Source organism: Sapajus apella, unplaced genomic scaffold (assembly GCF_009761245.1).
Source record: "Sapajus apella isolate SASKATOON/1434 unplaced genomic scaffold, GSC_monkey_1.0 scaffold61, whole genome shotgun sequence".
Lineage (NCBI taxonomy): Eukaryota > Metazoa > Chordata > Mammalia > Primates > Cebidae > Sapajus > Sapajus apella.
The window spans coordinates 1,487,268-1,507,425 of record NW_022437001.1 but is presented as its reverse complement, the minus strand read 5'-3'; the positions used below and the strand labels follow the sequence as shown (position 1 = coordinate 1,507,425).

Below are 20,158 nucleotides of genomic sequence, written 5' to 3'. Positions count from 1 at the left end.
AAACCACCTTAAACTTCATATGGAACCAAAAGAGAGTCTGCATAGCCAAAACAATCCTAAGCAAAAAGAACAAAGTGGGAGGCATCACACTACTTGACTTAAACTATATTACAAGGCTACTGTAATCAAAACAGAATGGTACTGGTACCAAAACAGAGATATAGACCAATGGAACAGAACAGAGACCTCAGAGGCAACACCACACATCTACAACCATCTCATGTTTGACAAACCTCACAAAAACAACCAATGGAGAAAGGATTCCCTGTTTAATAAATGATGTTGGGAAAACTGGCTAGCCATGTGCAGAAAGCAGAAACTGGACCCCTTCCTGACACCTTACCCTAAAATTAATCCAAATGGATTAAAGACTTAAACATAAGACCTAACACCATCAAAACCGTAGAAGAAAACCTAGGCAAAACCATTCAGGACATAGGCATAGGCAAGGACTTCATGACTAAAACATCAAAAGTATTGGCAACAAAAGCCAAAATAGACAAATGGGATCTAATTAAACTCCAGAGCTTCTGTACAGCAAAAGAAACAATCATTAGAGTGAATCGACAACCAACAGAATGGGAAAAAATCTTTACAATCTACCCATCTGACAAAGGGCTAATATCCAAAATCTGCAAAGAATTAAAACAGAGTTACGAGAAAAGAACAAACAAACTTGTTCAAAAGTGGGCAAAGTATATGAACAGGCACTTTTCAAAAGAATATATATGAGGCTAACAAACATATGAAAAAATACCCATCATCACTGGTCATTAGAGAAAGGCAAATAAAAAGCACCTTGAGATACTATCTCATGCCAGTTAGAATGGTGATTATTAAAAAATCTGGAGATAACAGATGCTGGAGAGGCTGTGGAGAAATAGGAACACCTTTACACTGTTGGTGGGCTTGTAAATTAGTTCAACCTTTTTGTAAGACAGTGTGGCAGTTCCTCAAGGACCTAGAAATAGAAATTCCATTTCACCCAGCAATCCCATTACTGGGTGTATATTCAAAGGATTATAAGTCATTCTATTATAAAGCCACATGCCCACGTATGTTCACAGTAGCACTGTTTACAATAGCAAAGACTTGTAACCAACCCAAATGCCCATCTACAATAGACTGGACAAGGAAACTGTGGCACCATGGGATATTAGTCACCCATAAATACCAATGAGTTTGTGTCCTTTGTGGGGACATGGATGCATTTGGAAACCATCATTCTCAGCAAACTGACACAAGAACAGAAAGTCAAACACAGAATGTTCTCACTCATAGGCGGGTGTTGAACAATGAGAACAGATGGACACGGAGGGGAGCATCACACACTGGGGTGTGTTGGGGGGTCTAGGGGAGAGACAGTGGGGGGTGGGGAAGTTGAGGAGGGATAACATGTGGAGAAATGCCAGATATAGGTGATGGGGGGAATGGAGGCAGCAAACCAGATTGCCGTGTATTTACCTATGCAACAATCCTGCATGATCTGCACATGTACCCCAGAACCTAAAGAAAAAAATATCAATTGGAAATGCACCTTTTTGTGTTTGCTTCTACTTAATTAATAGCCCAGAATGACTTATTCCTACCTTCAGCCTCTAAAATTAAGCTGTTTAAAAATTTTTTTAGGCTAAGAAAATGTCAGAGCTCAAATAGAGTAATAGTGAGAGTTGAGGAAAAGTCAGTAGTTTTAGTAACCTTTTTCATCTTGGAGAGGGGTAGGGATGGAAAAAACAGAACCATCTAGCTTGGTTAATTAGGTCAAATGTCTTCCCACAATAATGAAAAATAGATAATATGCTTGAGGTATGGTATCTTGTGTAGAGCTCCAGGTCGCTCGAATCTAATGTCTAGAGCATCCATGCATGGATTTGACATGTATACTGTATTTAGTCTCATTCCCTTGCTCTGCTCATCTCCACTCTTTTGCTCTGTGCCTTGTAGTAGACTAAATGATAGGAAAATTAAGTAAAGCCTTTGAGAGATGAAAAGTTCAGAAGTATTAGAGAAATCTGATTAATTACTAAATTGGTGTTTGTTAACATTTCAAAAAGTTCTCTATCTTCCAAACCTTACTGGTAGCCCTAACCTTGAAAGTAGAAGGTAAAGTGAACAAAAGCAATACTTCTTAAGTTAGAGGGCCGAGGCATCAACTTGCACTTTTATCAGACTCTAAAGTGGTTGAGTATGGCCAGGCGTGGTGGCTCAGCCTGTAATCCCAGCACTTTGGGAGGCCTAGGTGGGCAGACCACTTGAGGTCAGGAGTTTGTCACCAGCCTGGCCAACATGATGAAACCCGATTTCTCCTAAAATAATGAAATGAGCTGGGCGTGGTGGCACAAGCCTATAATTCCAGCTACTTAAGAGGCTGAGGCAGGAGACTTGCTTGAACTCAGGAGGCGGGAGGTTGCAGTGAGCCGAGATTGTGCCATTATACTCCAACCTGGGTGACAGAATGAGACTGTATCTCAAAAAATAAAAATAAAATAAAATAAAAATGGTTGAGCATGTTGACATATCAGCAACTCTCCTTATTATGTGCTTAGTGATGTTTAATTTTTGCTGTGGTTGAAATTAGTGTTTTTTGAAATATTATTATTTAGATCATTACTCTCCTTAAATCCTTTCCATAACTGTTTTATCCAAGATTTAGGCAAGCCTCTGGAGCTCAGGACTGGAGCTGACATTAAATAATGTGTTAAATGAATTATAACTTAACTGGTGTTAAGTGAATTATAAAGCTGTTACCTTAATATGAAAAGAAATGACTTGGTAGAGGTCTTCCTGTGGAAATAGATGCACAAGGAATACTCCATATTGAAAGACATAGCTGTTAAATAATGAACAAGGACTGTATGGAAACTTAACTTTTGTGTAGTTATTTGATGTATTAAGTGGAATTTGGCTTAAGAAAGCTAAATCTTGCCTTTAAGTGTGATGGAAAATATTGCATAGTAACTTGGTTTTTTCCACAGTGCCACCTTATTTTAGCATTCCAAAGGATTTCGAAGTATGAGTTTTACACAAATGACTTTCTTAAAATAACTAGGCTCTAACTTTGGTAGCATAAATAATCACCTACTGATACATGCATGTATGTAAGACATAGAACAATATTAAGTGGAATCAAAGCTAGTCTCCTGAGAGAGAAACACTTGTGTGTATCCTGAAGGGTAATCATTTGTAGTTGAGGTACAATTATTTTATTTATATATAGCTTTCATTTTAAAAGCATTTGTATTTCCTATTTAGAATTTGCACCTATTTGAAATTCAGGCCAGTTATCACTGGCTCACAGGAGCCATCATTAGGGATTAGGATAGGAGTATCTGATACTATTTAATGAAAGAAATATGCTATTTATTAATCTTATTTAGCCCCAGTAATTCTCACGTTAATAAGTCAAATGGCTTTGAAATTAGGATAAATATAGCTCTATGAATTTAATATTTTTAGCACCATTGTTTACTCAGTTGATTTTTATGTGTTTCTTTTTGGAATTATGATACTTTGCATTTAGGATCTATATGTGATCTAAGCTAGTGATGCACTCAAACACATACACACACACATGCATGCGCGTGCACCTGTGTTTGTTAAAGTTTGTAGGTCAGCAAGTGCCTAGCTATGATCAGCAAAACATTTAAGTTGCTATTTCTGATCTCAGCTGGTTTACTTAATTAATGAATTTGGGTTTTCTGAGGTGTTGATTTGTTTTTAAAATGGTATTTTCAGCCTAATAAAGTAAATTTGTTTTATAATTTGGAAATATTTGCAAAGTATATTTTGTGTGCTTGCTTTCTTTCACCTGCTGAGATCCCTCTGGCCCCTTAATTTTGTGTGTGTGTGTGTGTGTGTGTGTGTGTGTGTGTGTGTGTGTGTGTGCGCGCGCGCGCGCGCGCACTTTCCCAGAACTGAATACCTGAGACTGAATCTAGATGGCTGAGAAGAAGCCGGGTCTGGGAAATGAGGCCAGGTTGACAGTATAAGACAGCTGGTAATCAGGAGTAGACCAGGCCAGGGGGAGCCACTGTCAGCAGCATGAAATTGTGGCATCCATAGCACTGGAAAGTAAGCTTTGGTAAGTGGGTAGAACTGGCAGCAACAGAAATCAGGGATACAGAAATATTGGCGTTTGATAGGAGTGATATGAAAAGAGGACACAAAAGGAAAAAATAAGGAATAGTCCAGGTCAGATCAGAGATCAGTTTATAGAAACCGAAAGAAGTATGACACCATTTGAGTAACAAACTTGGGACATTGGGTAGAAATTCTTTGGCGTTTCAGTGCAAATTTTGCTCTAGTCAAGAAGCTTCTTAGGCATTCCCTGCCAACGTAAGAACTAGTTCCAAGGTTGAGCCACCAGTGCCCACTTGTAAAAGTAGGTCATGGGTGTGTCTGCCTGAAAAAGAAAAGGAGGTAGCCTGGGAAGGTCCTAAGAAGAGAGGTTAAGGATGTGTAGCAACACAAGCATAATCAGCACTTTGCTGAGCCCTGTGTGTTCCATGACTCACATACCTTGGTTGTAACACACCCATCTTCCAGGCAGTAAAACCAGTGGGTCAGACCTGGGTCTTAAATGTGTCTGCTCCATCTGAAGGCAGTATACGGGAATTACTATAAAGAGGGTAAAGATGCTTCAGTTTAAAAGTTGCTAAACAGTTTGCATTCTGTATAAAAGTCTTAACTCTCTTTTTAAGGTTTTTCATAGCCAAAAAAAAGGAGGTCTGTTTGTAAAGGAATGAATTGGAATAAATAATATAAATGAAAGTTAATTAATGAGAAAAGTACAATTTATTGTTATGTAAATAAAGACTTTTGCTGTATCTTACATATTTGTATGCATATATAGTATATATAAATACATATGCATATTTATAAATTTATATTGCTTGTAAATTGCTGAGACTTAAGAGACCACTAATTGTTAATTGTTTTTAACTCAATGATTCAGTCTTTTTTGGACATTAGTACATGATTACTTTGTCTACCTTTGTTTCTGTTTATGTAACAAAGTTAGATAAACTTACAGGAAAGAAGAACTCACTAGCCTTAAAATCTCATTTATATCTTTTTAGACTCACTTTTAATCATATATGTACTTGGCAATGTATTTGCTTTTTAACTTACATTTTAATGATATAAAATGAATTTACTTAGTGTTTATTTTTGATGGCTCTATTGTATGGTGACGTAACACATTTTGATTGTAATTCTTTTATTCTTGACCATTTGAGTCAATAATATTTTTTTCATTATTGGAAAATTGAACATTTTTTAACAAATTATTTTTGGGTTGTTTCCTTGGGGCATTTTCCCCAAAGTCAGATTAACAAGTCAGAAGGCAGGAACAATTTTATAGCTTCTATTACATATTGCCAGATTGTTCTCCAGAAAGATTGAGCTAATTTACCACTCCACTATCAATGTATAAAGCACAGCCCCAGTTTTAGATCGTTTAGACAATCTGGGCACACATGAAAAGTATAATTATATTTTTACTCTGAGGCCTAGCTGTAAAGATAGCTCTCATAAGCAAACTCAATATATGGACTTCGAAATTATAGAACTGATAAGGCATGTATTTTGTTCTTCGGAATATGGATGCTTGAAGTTAGGGACTTTTGGGAATGGAGAATGTGTGGTGTGGAGGTAGAGTCCCTTTGGACCAGTGTGGTATTGTGATTGCATTCTATTGATGTGTTGGTAAGGCCCTGAACAAAGGGATGGGGGAGAACCAGGTCCTCGTGTTTCTTTGGCCTGGAAGGTCACTAGATGCAAGGAATCCTGGAGGGCTTGGTGGAGGTTGCAGGATAGTGGGTACACTTTGGAGTCAGGCATACAGCAAAGGAGAAGAGGATGTCTAGTGGCTGTCCTGTGGCCACTAGTCAATGGGCCAGGTACTCCCTGGGTAGAGGCTAGCCAAAGTCCTTCCTTATTAAAATGTCAACTCAAGGGTATTGGGTGATTTTTTTTTTTTTTGCCTTTGTAACACAGCATTATCAACTTTATAATGGAAGTCAATAGAGATTATAGATTCTGTGGAAATTCTTTTCTTCTGTATGGATGGACTTGCCTGGTCTATAAAGATTTTTTTTTCCTGTTTCTGACAAGGGACAGACTTAGACCTTTACATGACAAATTTCCTTCATTGTTCATGCATGCTGACATAGCATTGTACCTTTGCCAGCTTCCCCAGTGACTTGGAAAAATTCCATAACCTAAGTACTTACACAGAACGTGTAACAGCACATCACAGAACTGGACCCAGAGAGTACTGCAAGAGACATGTTGATTCCATGGAATTCAGAAAGGCAAAAAGGGACAAAGATAAAGTCATTGATACAATGTTTGGTTATTTAAAAATTGTATGTGTATATTTTCAAGGGAATAAATGGAATGAGTATTATACTAGAACATGAATATTATACTAGAAATTCTAAGTTATAAAGTTAAATGGAAGTTGAGATAGAAAATTGTTTTAGTTTCCAGGTGGCAAAGTGGAAGTAAGTATCTATTGGCAGAAAAAGGTGAGAAACCTTCAAATGCTAGCAGTGGGAAAGGAGAGAAGCTGACCAGGGCTGTGAGGTGACCTACGTAAGGATTTTTTTTTAATTGTTAATTGAATTGTTTGTGGTAAAGTATATGTAACAAAATAGGCCATCTTAATCAATTTTTTGTTGTTTTTTGTTTTGTTTGAGACAGGGTCTTTCTCTGTTGCCCGGGCTGGAGTGCAATGAAACAATCAAGGCTCACTGCAGCCTCAACCTCCTGGGGCTGAAGTGATCCTTCTACCTCAGAGTCTCAAGGCATACACCACCATATCCAGCTGATTTCTAAAGTAATTTTGTAGAGACAGGGTCTCACTATTTTGTCCAGGCTGGCCTTGAAGTCCTAGGCTCAAGTGATCCCCCTTCCTTGGCCTCTCAAAGTGCCGGGATTATAGGTGTGAGTTACTGCACCCAGCCTCATGTTTTAAGTGTATAATTTAATGGCATTAACAACATTTCTAATTGTCACCTCTGTTTCTAAAACTTTTTAATCACACCAAACTTTAGGGATTTATTTTGTAATTGGTTGTCTCAGAATTTTTCAGCTTAAAGGAATATAGCATTCAAACTCTTCATTTTTTAGCTTTAGTATATGCCATATGTTAGGGTTGATTCTACTAGTTATATGTCTCTTGTTCATCAGTTTCCTTTTTTCTTTTCTGTTGCTGCATGTTTGGTTGAAGAGGGCATCTATTCAAGTAGGGAAGGGAGGATATTGTTCTGTCAAGGGCGTATGATAGCTGTGTTCCTCTGCTGAGATCTTCAAAGCAATTCTATGTGTAGGAGAAAATGGGTAGTAAAGTTTCCTTTTCCTTATTTGATGCATTTTAAAATTAAAAAGCATATTATACATTAACAATTTAGAAAAAAAAATTAAGAATCTGTCATCACTTTGAACATAAAAATGATTCTTTTTGCATATTTTTTCACATACGTCTTTGACATCGTTGATTATTATGCATCTACATCTACAAATAGCTTGCTTTTTTCATCTAACATATCACCATTTTTCATTTTTCTCAATTGTGTTCATAATAAATAATCCAAAGAATGCATGTAGCTTAATTTATATAGTCATACTATTTTCTTCAATATTTAGATTGTTGAAATTTATAAATGTATAAGTAACCATCTTCAGACATCTTTCGATAGTTTAACGCCTTCATTTTAGTGTTTGAGAGGGAGACACACACACGCAGTGCTCACACATCTCTTGTTGTGGGCAATGGCTCCTGCATTTTTAGTGAAGATTTGGCAAATTCAGGGTGATCTGTTTTTATAATTATGATAAACATCAGATGGATGACAAATGTTTGATTTGGTTACAGGTTATGAAAATCTTGGAGAAGCATGACCCCTTGAAGAACACCCAGGCAAAATACGGGTCTATCCCTCCAGATGAGGCCAGTGCTGTGCAGAATTATGTAGAACACATGCTCTTCTTGTTGATTGAAGAGCAAGCCAAGGATGCTGCAATGGGGTCGATTCTGGAATTTGTGGTCTCTGAGAACATCATGGAGAAACTTTTCCTTTGGAGCTTGAGAAGGGAATTTACTGATGAGACTAAAATTGAGCAGCTAAAGATGTATGAGATGTTGGTCACTCAGTCACACCAGCCTCTGCTCCACCACAAACCCATTCTGAAGCCTCTGATGATGTTGCTGAGCTCTTGTTCAGGAACAACCACCCCCACTGTGGAGGAGAAGCTGGTTGTCCTACTCAGTCAGCTCTGTTCCATTCTTGCCAAAGATCCATCCATTCTAGAACTCTTCTTCCACACTAGTGAAGACCAAGGTGCTGCCAACTTCCTCATCTTCTCCCTTCTGATTCCCTTCATTCACCGAGAAGGGGCAGTAGGCCAGCAAGCTCGGGATGCCTTGCTATTCATCATGTCTCTCTCTGCAGAGAACAGCATGGTGGCCCATCACATCGTGGAGAACACCTACTTTTGTCCAGTAAGTCTCTCTCATTGGCATATTTTACACTCACTCCCTTTTTTCTCTTCTGTTGCTAATGATGAATACTTTCTTATTCCCTCTTTCCTCCCAGCAAGTTGTATTTGGCACTTCCTATGGAAAGATGTTTAGAGGAAATCTTTGGGAGGGAGCAGAGGAATCTAAGTTGAGGTGCTTTTGGCTGAGCAGTGTCAGCTCATCATAAGCCAACAGAGGAAGCTAGATGTCTTACCATTTTTGGTTAATTTTTACTGCATTAAGAATGATTTTAGTTTTTCTAGGAGCACATCCTGAGAGATTGGTAAAACCTATACTTTCTAATTCTTAGCTTTTCAGGTTGATTTTTCTCTGAAGAATCATGGCATGTAATAAGACCCCACTGCTGGTTTCACAAATTAATTAGTTTCTCAGCAAGAAAATGACCGCTAGTTTTGTTGTACCATTTGAAATTAAGTTTTAGTGTGTTTTGTTATCATAGGAACATGGGGTGGTAGGGTTCAACAGTGTGCAGGGGCCACACTGACAACACCAAATGCTGGCAAGGATGTGGAGGAATAGGAACTCTCATTCTTGCTGATGGGAATGCAAAATGGTGCAGCCACTTTGGAAGACAGTTTGGCAGTTTCTTACAAAACTAAACATACTCTTACCATATGATCCAGCAATTGTGCTCCTTGATATTTAACTAAAGGAGTTGAAAACAAAAACCTGCACACGGATGTTTATAGAAGCTTTATTCCTAACTACCAAAACTTGGAAGCAACCAAGATGTCCTTCAGTAGGTGAATAGATAAAGTGGGGGTATATGCAGATAATGGAATATTTTTCAGCTAAAAAGAAATGAGCTGTCAAGCCATGAATAGACATGGAGGAACCTTAAATGCTTACTACTAAGTGAAAGAAGCCAATCTGAAAAGGCTGCCTACTATGTGATTCCAACTATATGACATTCTGGAAAAGGCAAACATATGGAGGCAGTAAAAAGATCATTTTTTCCCCATGAGCATTGGGGTAGGGTGAAGGATGAATAAGCAAAGCATCGAGGATTTTTATGGCAGTGAAATTACTTTGCATGATTCTAGAATGGTGGGTACATGTCAATACACATTTGTCCAACCCCATAGAATGAAATAACACTGAGTGAGCACTCATGTAAACTATGGTTTTTGGGGTGACTATAATGTGTCACTCTAAGTTCAATTGTAACAAATGTAGCATTCTGGTAGGGGATGTTGATAATGGGGAGGCTATACATGTGTTGGAGCAGGGGGTATATGGGATATCTCTGTACGTTTCAGTTTTGTCGTGAGCCTTAAACTGCTTTAAAGAAAACCTCTTAAACATGGCAGTTTTGAGAGGGAGCCATACGAGGTTTGGGTTTTAGCTTATTTGAATTGTTTAATTCAATTGTGTAATTCTGCTGTTAAAGGAGAGCAGATATTGTAACAAATCGAAATATTCAGGTGGTTCACGTGATCAATATGCAAAAGGCATTTAGAAAATACCATTTACAAAAGCAACATAATCATATGGTATGTTGAAATAAATCTAACAAATACATGAAAAGCCTTTATGGAGAAAATTGTAAATGACATAAAAGATTTAAATAAATAGAAAGCTCTACAGCTTGAAGATATTGTGTAGAGGAGACATTCCTGCAGATTAATCTACAAAGTCGATGCAATTTATGTTTTAAAAACTTTTTATTATGAGAAAAAGTAAAATACAGAAAATTTAAAACGCTAAAATGAACAACTATATTCACACCACCGAGATTCGAAGTTGTTAATATTTTGCCATTCTTTGGTATTTTATGCTTTTCATTTGTTTTTGTTGTACCATTTGAAATTAAGCTACAGACATTAGATACTTTAGTCCGTATTTCCTATGAATGGGGACATTCTCCCACATAAGCATAGTACTATTATTGTACCTAAGAACATTATACAATAATTCCTTAATACGATCTAGTATCCAGTTCTCTCATTATGCCCCAAATTACTTTCATAGCTTTTTTCTCCCCCTTTGTAGAGTCCAATAAAAGATATACATCTAGCTATCAGGTCTCTTTAGTCTCTGTTAATATAATAACAGCCTGCCACTTTTCTTCCCCTTGACATTGACTTTTTAAGAGACCAAGCCATTGTCTTATAAAACACTCCCACATTCTGGGTTTGTTTGATTGTTTCTTGTGTAGTTTGACTTGTTCCTACCCCTGCATTTCTTGCAAATTGGTCTTAGGTCTACATTCCAAGTTAAATTTAGGTTAAATATTTTTGGCAAGGATACTTTACAGGCCATGCTACATACCTACTGATTACAGCAAGGGGCATGTGTTAAGTTGTTCCACTATTGGTGATGCAGTGAGATGCCAATGAATACTTATTAGAGTGGTAAGTATTAAGTGGTAACTGTTAGACATCTCATAACACCAAGCGTTGTCAAGAGTGTGAAAGAAACAAGAACTTTGAGAATATAAATTGGCATAGTAACTCAGGAAAGCAGTATGGCAATGTTTGGTAAAACTGAGTATTTGCATATGATCCTGCAGCTTTCCTTCTAGATATCTGGCGTGGAGAAATCTGGCAGTTATTTACAAGGATACGTATACAAAGATGTTCAATAAAACTGATTTGAAAAACAGAAAAATAGAAGTACATGAAGTGAAAGATAAGCTGGCTTATTAATATGTCAGTGGAATACTTTTCAGATTCAAAGTGTATGAATAATATATATTATCATGTAACTACATGTGTGAACACCAGTAAATCAAAAAACATATTATTTATTTATTTAGACAGAGTCTTGCTGTGTCACCCAGGCTGGAGTGCAGTGGCGCGATCTCAGCTCACTGAGACCTCCGCATCCCGGGTTCAAGTGATTCTCATATCTCAGCCTCCCGAGTAGCTGGCACTACAGGCATGTGCCACCATGCCTGGCTAATCTTTTGTATTTTTAGTAGAGATGGAGTTTCACCATGTTGGCCAGGCTGATCTCGAGCTCCTGACCTCAAATGATCTGCCTGCCCAGCCTTCCAAAATGCTGGGATTATAGGCTTGAGCCATTGTGCCCGGCCCAAGTTTACATAAAAATCTAAAACACAGAATCTTAGTATATGCTGTTTTTTGGATATATATGTATACAGTAAAAATACAAAAATAACCACAATAATAATATATGCTAAGTTCAAGACTGGTTTCTTGGGGGTGAAGGAAGGAGAAGGGATGGTAATGAGATTGGAGTAGGGTATATTTGTAATTTTTATTGTTTGAAAAAAATCAGAGTATTCTCAAGAAATTTTGGCAGAATGTTAAAATCTGTTAAGTCTTGGTGATGGGTGTCTATTATGTTTTGTATATTTTTGGTATTTCATAATTTAAAAATTTAAATATAACAAGAATGGACTGTTTATAATGTTTAGTTTTACATTTAACTGTCTCATAAGAAGGTTTTACTGAGTGTTGCTTTTATAAAAATATATTTTAAAACACTATAGAGTTCATTAAAGTTGGAAGGAAAATAACATCTCCAGCTGACCTTGTTTGCTAGAATGGAACACGAGCTTTGTTGTGTTAAGTTGCCCCTCAGGATAGATCCCATAATCTCATTTGTACCAGTTTTCTATAATTACATCTGACAACATAATTAAAAAAAAGGGCTCTTTATGTTGAAGATAAAAGCATACTCTATTAACCATCCAGCTAAGGACCACAATTGACAAAAAGGTTTCTCTAATTAGTATGATTGTCAAAGTGTGTTAGCATCAGGCTGTTGGAAGAGTAATGACTCTTTCAGGAAACTGGACCACTTTTGGAAACCTTTACAGTTGATAGGAAGAGCTCTAGTTCTGCTGCCTCTTAGCTCAAGATGTGCTTTCCCAGGAGAAGGAGGAGAATGAAGATACTCTAGGGAACAATTTGGTGCCAAGAAAAGGATGAGGACTAAATGACCCTGTCACTTTTTTTTTTTAACCAAATATCGATGGTTAATCTCCTGCCACTGTGTATATATTGGCATATGTAGAAAACAGTGTATACATAAATCAAGTAATGCAAATTAAAGCAAGCGACCTTTAGGTACACATCCGCAGGTAGAATATTATTTGTCTCAAATCCAAAATTTATGAGGCTTTTTATTTTGGCAAGTTGTATCAAATAGTTCCTACCAGGTGTTATGCTGTGAGCTTCAGACTAAAGCCATCTGCCAAAAATCTTTGTTTGCTAAAATTAACCAGATATCATTAGATGTTTAAAGTTAAACATTACTTGTTCATTGTGCTGTGCGTGTCATCTTTTTTTCTTTTTTTTTCTTTTTTTTTTTTTTTTGTATGTCATCTTTCTTTCCTTCATTGGAAACATTTCTATTGTGTAAAACATTATGCCAATCTTGGTACATGCATTATTTTCTTTACTCCTGGCAACAACTCAGTGAAGAAATGGAAATTTAGAGAACTTTAATAACTGCCTGTCAATGGCAGAGCCTGGTTCAAAACCACTTTTGTCTGATACTAAAATCCTTGGTCTCAGCAACTGCTACGCTATACTGCTGCCAGAGAAGTTGTTTGCTTTTTTGTCTCCTGTTATCCTTATGGTTTTATATGGTGATTAGTTTCTTTTAAAAAGAGATTCTTGAGAGAAAATAAGTGAAAAATACTGGGTTAATACTTAATGTGTTGGGAATAAATGGAATGTTTTCCAATTTTTTTTGTTTTGTTTTCTGGATGGGAATCCTAAGATCAATAAAAGGCTAAAATAATGGATGGGAATTTTATATTTAATTAACTGTTGAATACATCTGTATTTAAACTTTTTATAATTTAATTCTAAGTTAAAAATGAAATTTAGCAGTAAATAGAATGTGCTATTCATCTCTTAACCTAGAAAAGTTACCTGCAGATCTGCTGTTGCCTTTCCTTTTCCTTGTCCTGTTCCCATAGCACTGCATATCTCCTTTGGTAGTAATTCTCTTTCTTGCATTTATTAGTTTATCTGCCATCTTCTCCATCTCTGCTGGTCTGACTTGTTCACTACTCTTTCCCCAGGACCAATCATGCATATATCTGGCCCACAGTTTGTATTTTAGAAATATGTGCAGTCTGGGTGAATGAATCTGAACTCTGAGCACAGCCTAGGAAGGGAGGATATAATAAATACCATAAAGATTTAGAATCTTGTTCCTAAGACTGTAATACTCTTTACTCTGCAGAATATTGTCTCCCCTGTTTCTTTGCCATTCTGAAGGAGATAGCAGAGACACTTTTCTTAGTGGCAGGAAGATGGCAGGACTTCCTGTTCAGCTGTCACTTTTGTACAGGCAGTGTCCTTCTGTTCTGGGAGTGTCCTTGTGCATAGAGAGTATCCTTCTGTACAGGGAATATCCTTCTGGATGGGCAGCCTTCTGTTCACATCTCAACCATGCCCTTTCAGGATACCCATTTTAAAAAGTGAATATTACGTAGGTGTTATTTTTAATTACTGTCACTGATGTATGTAATTTGAAAATTAATGTTGCCGTAATTATATTGATATACTGAATAGTTATTCCCAGGTTTTTAGTCAGACAAATTAAGCCTGTCTTTATGAATTCATCTTCAAAGCCTTAAAGTGGTTAAGAAATCAGGAGTGTGCAGAATTAAAGCCTTTGTTCTGTGGTTAATTTAGCATGAGTTAGCAAATGTAATTGATTTTAAAAATGTGGCATCAAGATTAGATTTCTCTTTGAGGAGAACTTTTGGTCTCTGTTCTCTTTTGCCAGAGGTTTCTAATTTATAAGAAGCAACTCATTTGGGTCACATTCAAAACTGGAATTAAAGTGATGTGTATGGGCATGTTCACTTTAAATAGGGGACATCTCCTTTGGGACCACAGATGCCCTGATTTTTTAAAAAAGAGATAAATGTACTGTCTTGTATACTGTTGTGTTTCCTGTACTTAACATAGTACCTGGCTTGAAATAAGTGTTCATTTTTTTTTTTTAATGAGTGAGTAAATGAATGAGTGATTAAAGGTTGCCGGGAAATAGAACAGAGAAATATAGATAATTTTTTATTTCCCTAGTACTGAAATGGTTCATTTATTCGTCTCCCTGACCTTTATACTCTACTGGGAGCTTCTATATCAACTCCCCAACCTCTCCCACACCTTCTTATGACTTCATATCGTCTCTCCATGTTAAGACCTCTCCGACCTGTACTCTGTTGTTGAGTTGGGTATGTTATTCATAGGAAGGACTCCTAGCATCTGAAACTCAACATACCTGACTGGACAAATCATCCATACCTCCAGTGTGGACTGGAATGAACAAGCCAGACCAGGAGAGATGGAGAAGATAGGCAATACACTAATACATGCAAGAAAGATGATTGCTACACAAAGGGATACAGAGAGTGCTGTGGGAACAGGACAAGGGGAAAAGGGAGGCAACAATAGGTCTACAGATAATTTTTTTCCAAGTTTAACATACCTAGGCCCACACCTCCTTCTGACTTTCTGTTTGTAATGCCAGGCACTGTGGATTATTTTGTCATATCTCATCTGTCTAAATCTCCCTTTCCTTCTTCTCTCTCTAGTTTGTATGGCTTGAGGTCCCATACATGTTGATCCCTCTGTCTCTAGCCCAGAGCTCTTTCTTAAGCATCAGCCCCACATATCTGAATACTGGGCTCTCCATTTGGATGCCCCACATGCTTCTCGTGGTGTCCTATAAAACCCTGCAGGATCTGATTCCCGTTTACCCTGCCAGTCTCTTTCCACCTGTAATTCTGTACTCTAACAATACTGCGCTTCTCTTAGTTCCTGGAGAATACCATCTTTTCTTTCTCCTTTGAGCTTTTGTACACACTGTTTTCTCCACTTGGCATATTCTTCCTTACCCCTACTCTTTTTCTGGATAACCCCTACTTATTCATCACTTCTTCTGAGAATGTTTCCTGCTGCCAGCCCTCCAAATCTAAGTTAAGAGTCTTTTGTACACCACCAGCACCATCTATTTTCTATTATGTATTCTGAGCATTTCTAACACTGTTTTAATTGCCCGTTAATCTCATTGAGACAGTGAGATCAATCAGTATGTCACTATTTCTTTTCTGGGCCTGCCTCATTAAATTTTCTTGAATGTTTCCATCTCATTCAATGCCATTGTCACCTCAGGGTTTGTGCTAGATCAAAGCCTTTTGTAGCTGACCATTTTTTTTTTTTTTTTTTTTCGAGGTACTCCAACTCTCTCTCCCAGGCCGGAGTGCAGTAGTCCAGTCTTGGCTCACTGCAACCTCAGCCTGCGGGGCTCAAGTGATTCTCTCTTGCCTCAGCCTCCTCAGTAGCTGGGATTACAGGCTTGTGCCACCACACCCAGATAATTTTTGTATTTTTAGTAAAGACTGGGTTTCGCCATGTTGGTCGGACTGGTCTCAAACTCCTGGCCTCTAGTGATCCACCCACCTCAGCATCCCCAAGTACTGGGATTATAGGTGTGAGCCACCGCCCTTGGCCCTGTAGCTGACTTCTTTGTATCCATTCTGTGCCATCCCTGGCCAGCCTATACATATCTGGCAAGTCAGGATCTCCAAGCTGCTGCTTAATCAGTATCACTTCCCAGTTGGGAAGCCTCCAGTACTCTGAAATTCATTGTTTCTCTGGTTTTATATTTACAAGGTAAAATCAACAAGCATTCAGCATTATGTGTGCTATCTTCCTACATTTCTGTCTCTATTAAAGGCGTCACCATTTTCTTAGTGACCAAGTTGGGTGAGTTGACAGTTTTGAGTTCTTGTTCCACTCACCAAGCCCAAATGCTATCAGTTTAAATTTAGAAACAGAGCACTAAGGGAAGAAGAAACCTCTAAGAGTTTTGGATTAATGTCAGACCTATAGATGGCATGGTTAGATCACCCTCATATCCACCTTCCATGTGATACTCAAATTTTATTTCCTCCTTTCTTTTCCTAGTGCTGATACCTCCATGTAGACTCACTTTATCTCTGCTTGAACTTATTATCACATCTGACTGATTCCTGCCCCCCAATTCTTTCTCCTTGCTATTGTTTCTGAAGATCAGATGAGAAAATATATATGGAAGTGCTTTCTAAATTGCAAACATGCAGCTGTCAGTCATGACCTTAAACATGCAGGGAATTGCATGGAATCTTTCTGATAAAGATCATGGTTTCTATGTATGTGACTTTCTGTCCTGGACCACCTTGAAACAGGGCATTCTCCTCTAGACTGGCATATGTGCCTTCTCTGTATTTGCACTAGTTGGATTGTACTATAGCATTTTGTTTATGAATTTATTTCTCTCTGCAACTTCTCGATGCCGGAATAACATTTTATTCATCTTTGTGTGTACTCTCCTTACACATAGCCCAGCATAATGCCTGGCACATGAGAGATGAGCAACCCACATCAACCACGTGTGTATTAGCCAGATAGTTCTGGTGTTGCTGTTCCTTCTGCTGGAATTGTCCTTCTCCGCTGTCTCCACTTGTTTGCATCATTTTTAGCTGGCTGATGGGCTCTCTAATACCTTGCTACTTCAACATGCAGTCTTGCCAGCTGCCTTGGCATCACCTAAGAGCTGTTAATTGCAGGTTGAGAACTTTGGGAAAGCATTTATTTTGTTTTTATTTCTGAATGCAGGTACTTGCAACTGGGCTCAGTGGCCTCTACTCTTCCCTGCCTACAAAGCTAGAAGAGAAGGGCGAGGAATGGCACTGCCTTCTGAAAGATGACTGGCTTCTACTTCCTTCTCTGGTCCAGTTCATGAACTCCCTGGAATTTTGCAATGCAGTCATACAGGTACCAGAGTATGATAAAGGATCCCTTTGCTATGGCTTCATTCAGAGCACAAGCACAGGATTAACTTAAAAACATTCACTATTAAAAATATGAATATATGTTTATGGAATATTGGTGCTTTAAGCCAACTGAATGTCTTTGAATGAGTGAAAATTTTAGCTTGTAGGTTTCTGGAAGTTTTAACTGAGAAAAAAATGAGATTTTCTTTATCTTCTTTATAAAAGGTGTTAATTCTGTTTTGATTATCTGCTTAACCATCAAAAATAAGTTCAATGCCTGACTCATTAAATATATATTTTTAGGTTTCTAAGTACTCCAAATTATACCACTTTTACTTTGAGGTCTTCTCGGGAATCTGCAAAGGAGAACACTTTATTTTGTTTAATGGTGCATACTACATAAAGAATATTGTTATCCCAATTGAATTTAGAAGAAGTTAAACATTTTCATTGCAGCACAAATTAAATTTGCTTTGAAATTGGTCTGTTTGGCGGGGGGAAAAAACAACTACTGAACTCTTGTGTATTTGGCTTCTTGATTAGATTTTACCTTTAGATTTCTTGTTACTGTTTTCAATAAAAATCAGATTTTATACATATTTAAGGATGTGGTAGGTTTTCATAAAAAATGTTTTAGTTCCATATAGCATAAATATTACCTTAGTATTGGATTTATTAAGAAATTAAGTTTTCTTTACAGTGATTGTAGGATGAAAAATGTTAGTTATAATCTGTTTATCTACCAAATAAAGAAATAGCTTCTGGAAGAAAATACAAGTAAATTATTTTAGTTCCATCTCATTTTTATTGCTAAGTCAAAGAAAGTTTTATTTATGTATAAGATAAATGGATTATGTCTTATTTTTTACTTTAATATTGCAGTCTATCAACATTTTCTTGCAGGAGTTTGTGGAAATAAAAAAGATGGAAGTACTATTAGTTCTTTACCAAAAACGTACACACACACAGAGATTATCAGCAATTTAAAGATCTAGCCTCACTTCCCTAGAAATTGCTTTTTACTTTATTGTTTGACTTTCTTCTTCTTTTTCATCTTTTTTAAGAAAGAGAAGTAAAGCTAATGGGCATGGTAAGAACAGGGAAATTATATATTTTATACTGTATTTTGACATTGAAACCATATACTTTAAAGATTTTTTGTTTGGGGAAGACTACTGAAAAGGTTACTTATAAAAGATATTAGTAGAGATTATCCACACTAAATATGTTTTGGAAATCAAATATGAGAAGTATTATACCTCTGATAATGTTTTCTGCTTTTGAATATTATGTAATTTTCTGAAACTATTTTTTAAATGCCTTTCTTTTAGTAAAAATGACTATCAGGAAATACATATTCAAAATGAGAAATTTTTTTTCTATTAACAAAATAATGTATCTAATTGTTCATTTTGACAGTTATACTCAGTTTTTAAAATTAGTTACAGGTTAAGATGTAACTTAGAAGAAAGTAAGGGGAAAAAATTATACTTTCCAGTTTGTTAACTTTAATTTATGAATCCTTATACATACTCAGTATTTATTGTCTTTTTTTCCAAGCACACAGTTCAGAATTACCAATATTTTCTTTGAAAGTTCAACTTGTACAAATTTTCACCAAGCTGTTTATACTGGAATAAGCTATTTGAAAAGCTTACATGATAATATGAAGTCCAATTTGTTCCTTAATCACAGAATAAATGGCTAAAAATTGGATTTCCCTTTTGAGTTCATAATGTACACAGAATTGTTTTAAGAAGAGCTGAAGAGTGGACTTTTTGCCTTTTTCATGACTATCTGCCTCCCTCTTAGGTGGCTCACCCCTTGATTCGAAATCAGCTTGTCAATTACATTTACAATGGATTTTTGGTACCAGTCTTGGCTCCTGCTCTCCATAAGGTCAGTGATTGGCTTATGTAATCTTCTGTCTCTATAACATAAGTGATAGACACTGAGGAGGGTAAACACAGTGTAATTGATTTGGTGGTGATTTTAGACTTATTTTTCTTCTCATTCCATCCATATTTCTTAGCAATATCAAACATGGATCTTAAAATGGCCACAGCTTAAATCTGATGGGTTTCATCTGGTGTCATAGAATACAGTATTGTGAGTGTCAGGTAGGACAGTCAGCTTAAAGGAACATTGGCATAGAATCTGTCTCTGTGCCTGCTTCACTTCATGAGTAGTGGCTGCTTGGAACTGTCAAACTGTCCTCCAAGGCTGAGTCTGTCATAGAAAATGCAAGGTCTGCCGTGGGCATGGAGAGGCGCAGTGGTAGCACAAGTGCCATAGATTTGCCATCTACTTAATGGAACATAATTTTTTATTGTAACAATTTTGTGACAGCAAAAATTAAAGTGAAGCCAAGTTAAGGCCCCATCAAAGGTTGGCTGTCTCATTAGCACCACTCTGAATTTCTTATGACTCTCATTTTGTATAATAAATCAACTGATATGTTTTCCATTGTGAGCTGTTAGGAGACACCCCTCTGCCTAGAATTCTGATTTTCAGTTTTTTCTTCACTAAGTAAAGAGACTGCTGCAGTATTTAGTTCAGAGGATCTTTGTCAAGATTTTGGAATCACACCTCTGACAGGGACAGAAGCAAAGAGCAACTTGATCATATGTTGCTTTGATGGAATGCCCACCATTCTGCATCCTGAAGTTCAATTTCTATGGGCTCTTATTTTACAGAATCCAAAAATACCTGATCATGGCAACTTTGAAACCTTGCCATCCATGCTGATGGGGTTTCTGGTTTAGAGCAGGTCTTGACAGAAGATGTTTATCCCTTACTATTTAGTGCCTTTCCAGTGTAGTGGCCATGTTTTCCAAACCAAACAGGGTACTTGGTTTGAC

At 37.1% G+C, this 20,158-nt stretch overlaps 1 protein-coding gene across 4 annotated transcripts in view; it reads left to right on the top strand.

The window, feature by feature from the left end:
- FAM160A1 (family with sequence similarity 160 member A1) overlaps positions 1-20,158 on the top strand; it is a 278,667-nt gene that overhangs the window by 179,940 nt on the left and 78,569 nt on the right. For all 4 annotated transcript variants that reach the window (XM_032246417.1, XM_032246416.1, XM_032246414.1 and 1 more), the window contains 3 exons: positions 7,880-8,506; positions 17,140-17,298; positions 19,110-19,196. In XM_032246417.1, the coding sequence (XP_032102308.1) occupies positions 7,880-8,506; positions 17,140-17,298; positions 19,110-19,196 (873 nt within the window). The remainder of the gene's footprint in view (positions 1-7,879; positions 8,507-17,139; positions 17,299-19,109; positions 19,197-20,158) is intronic.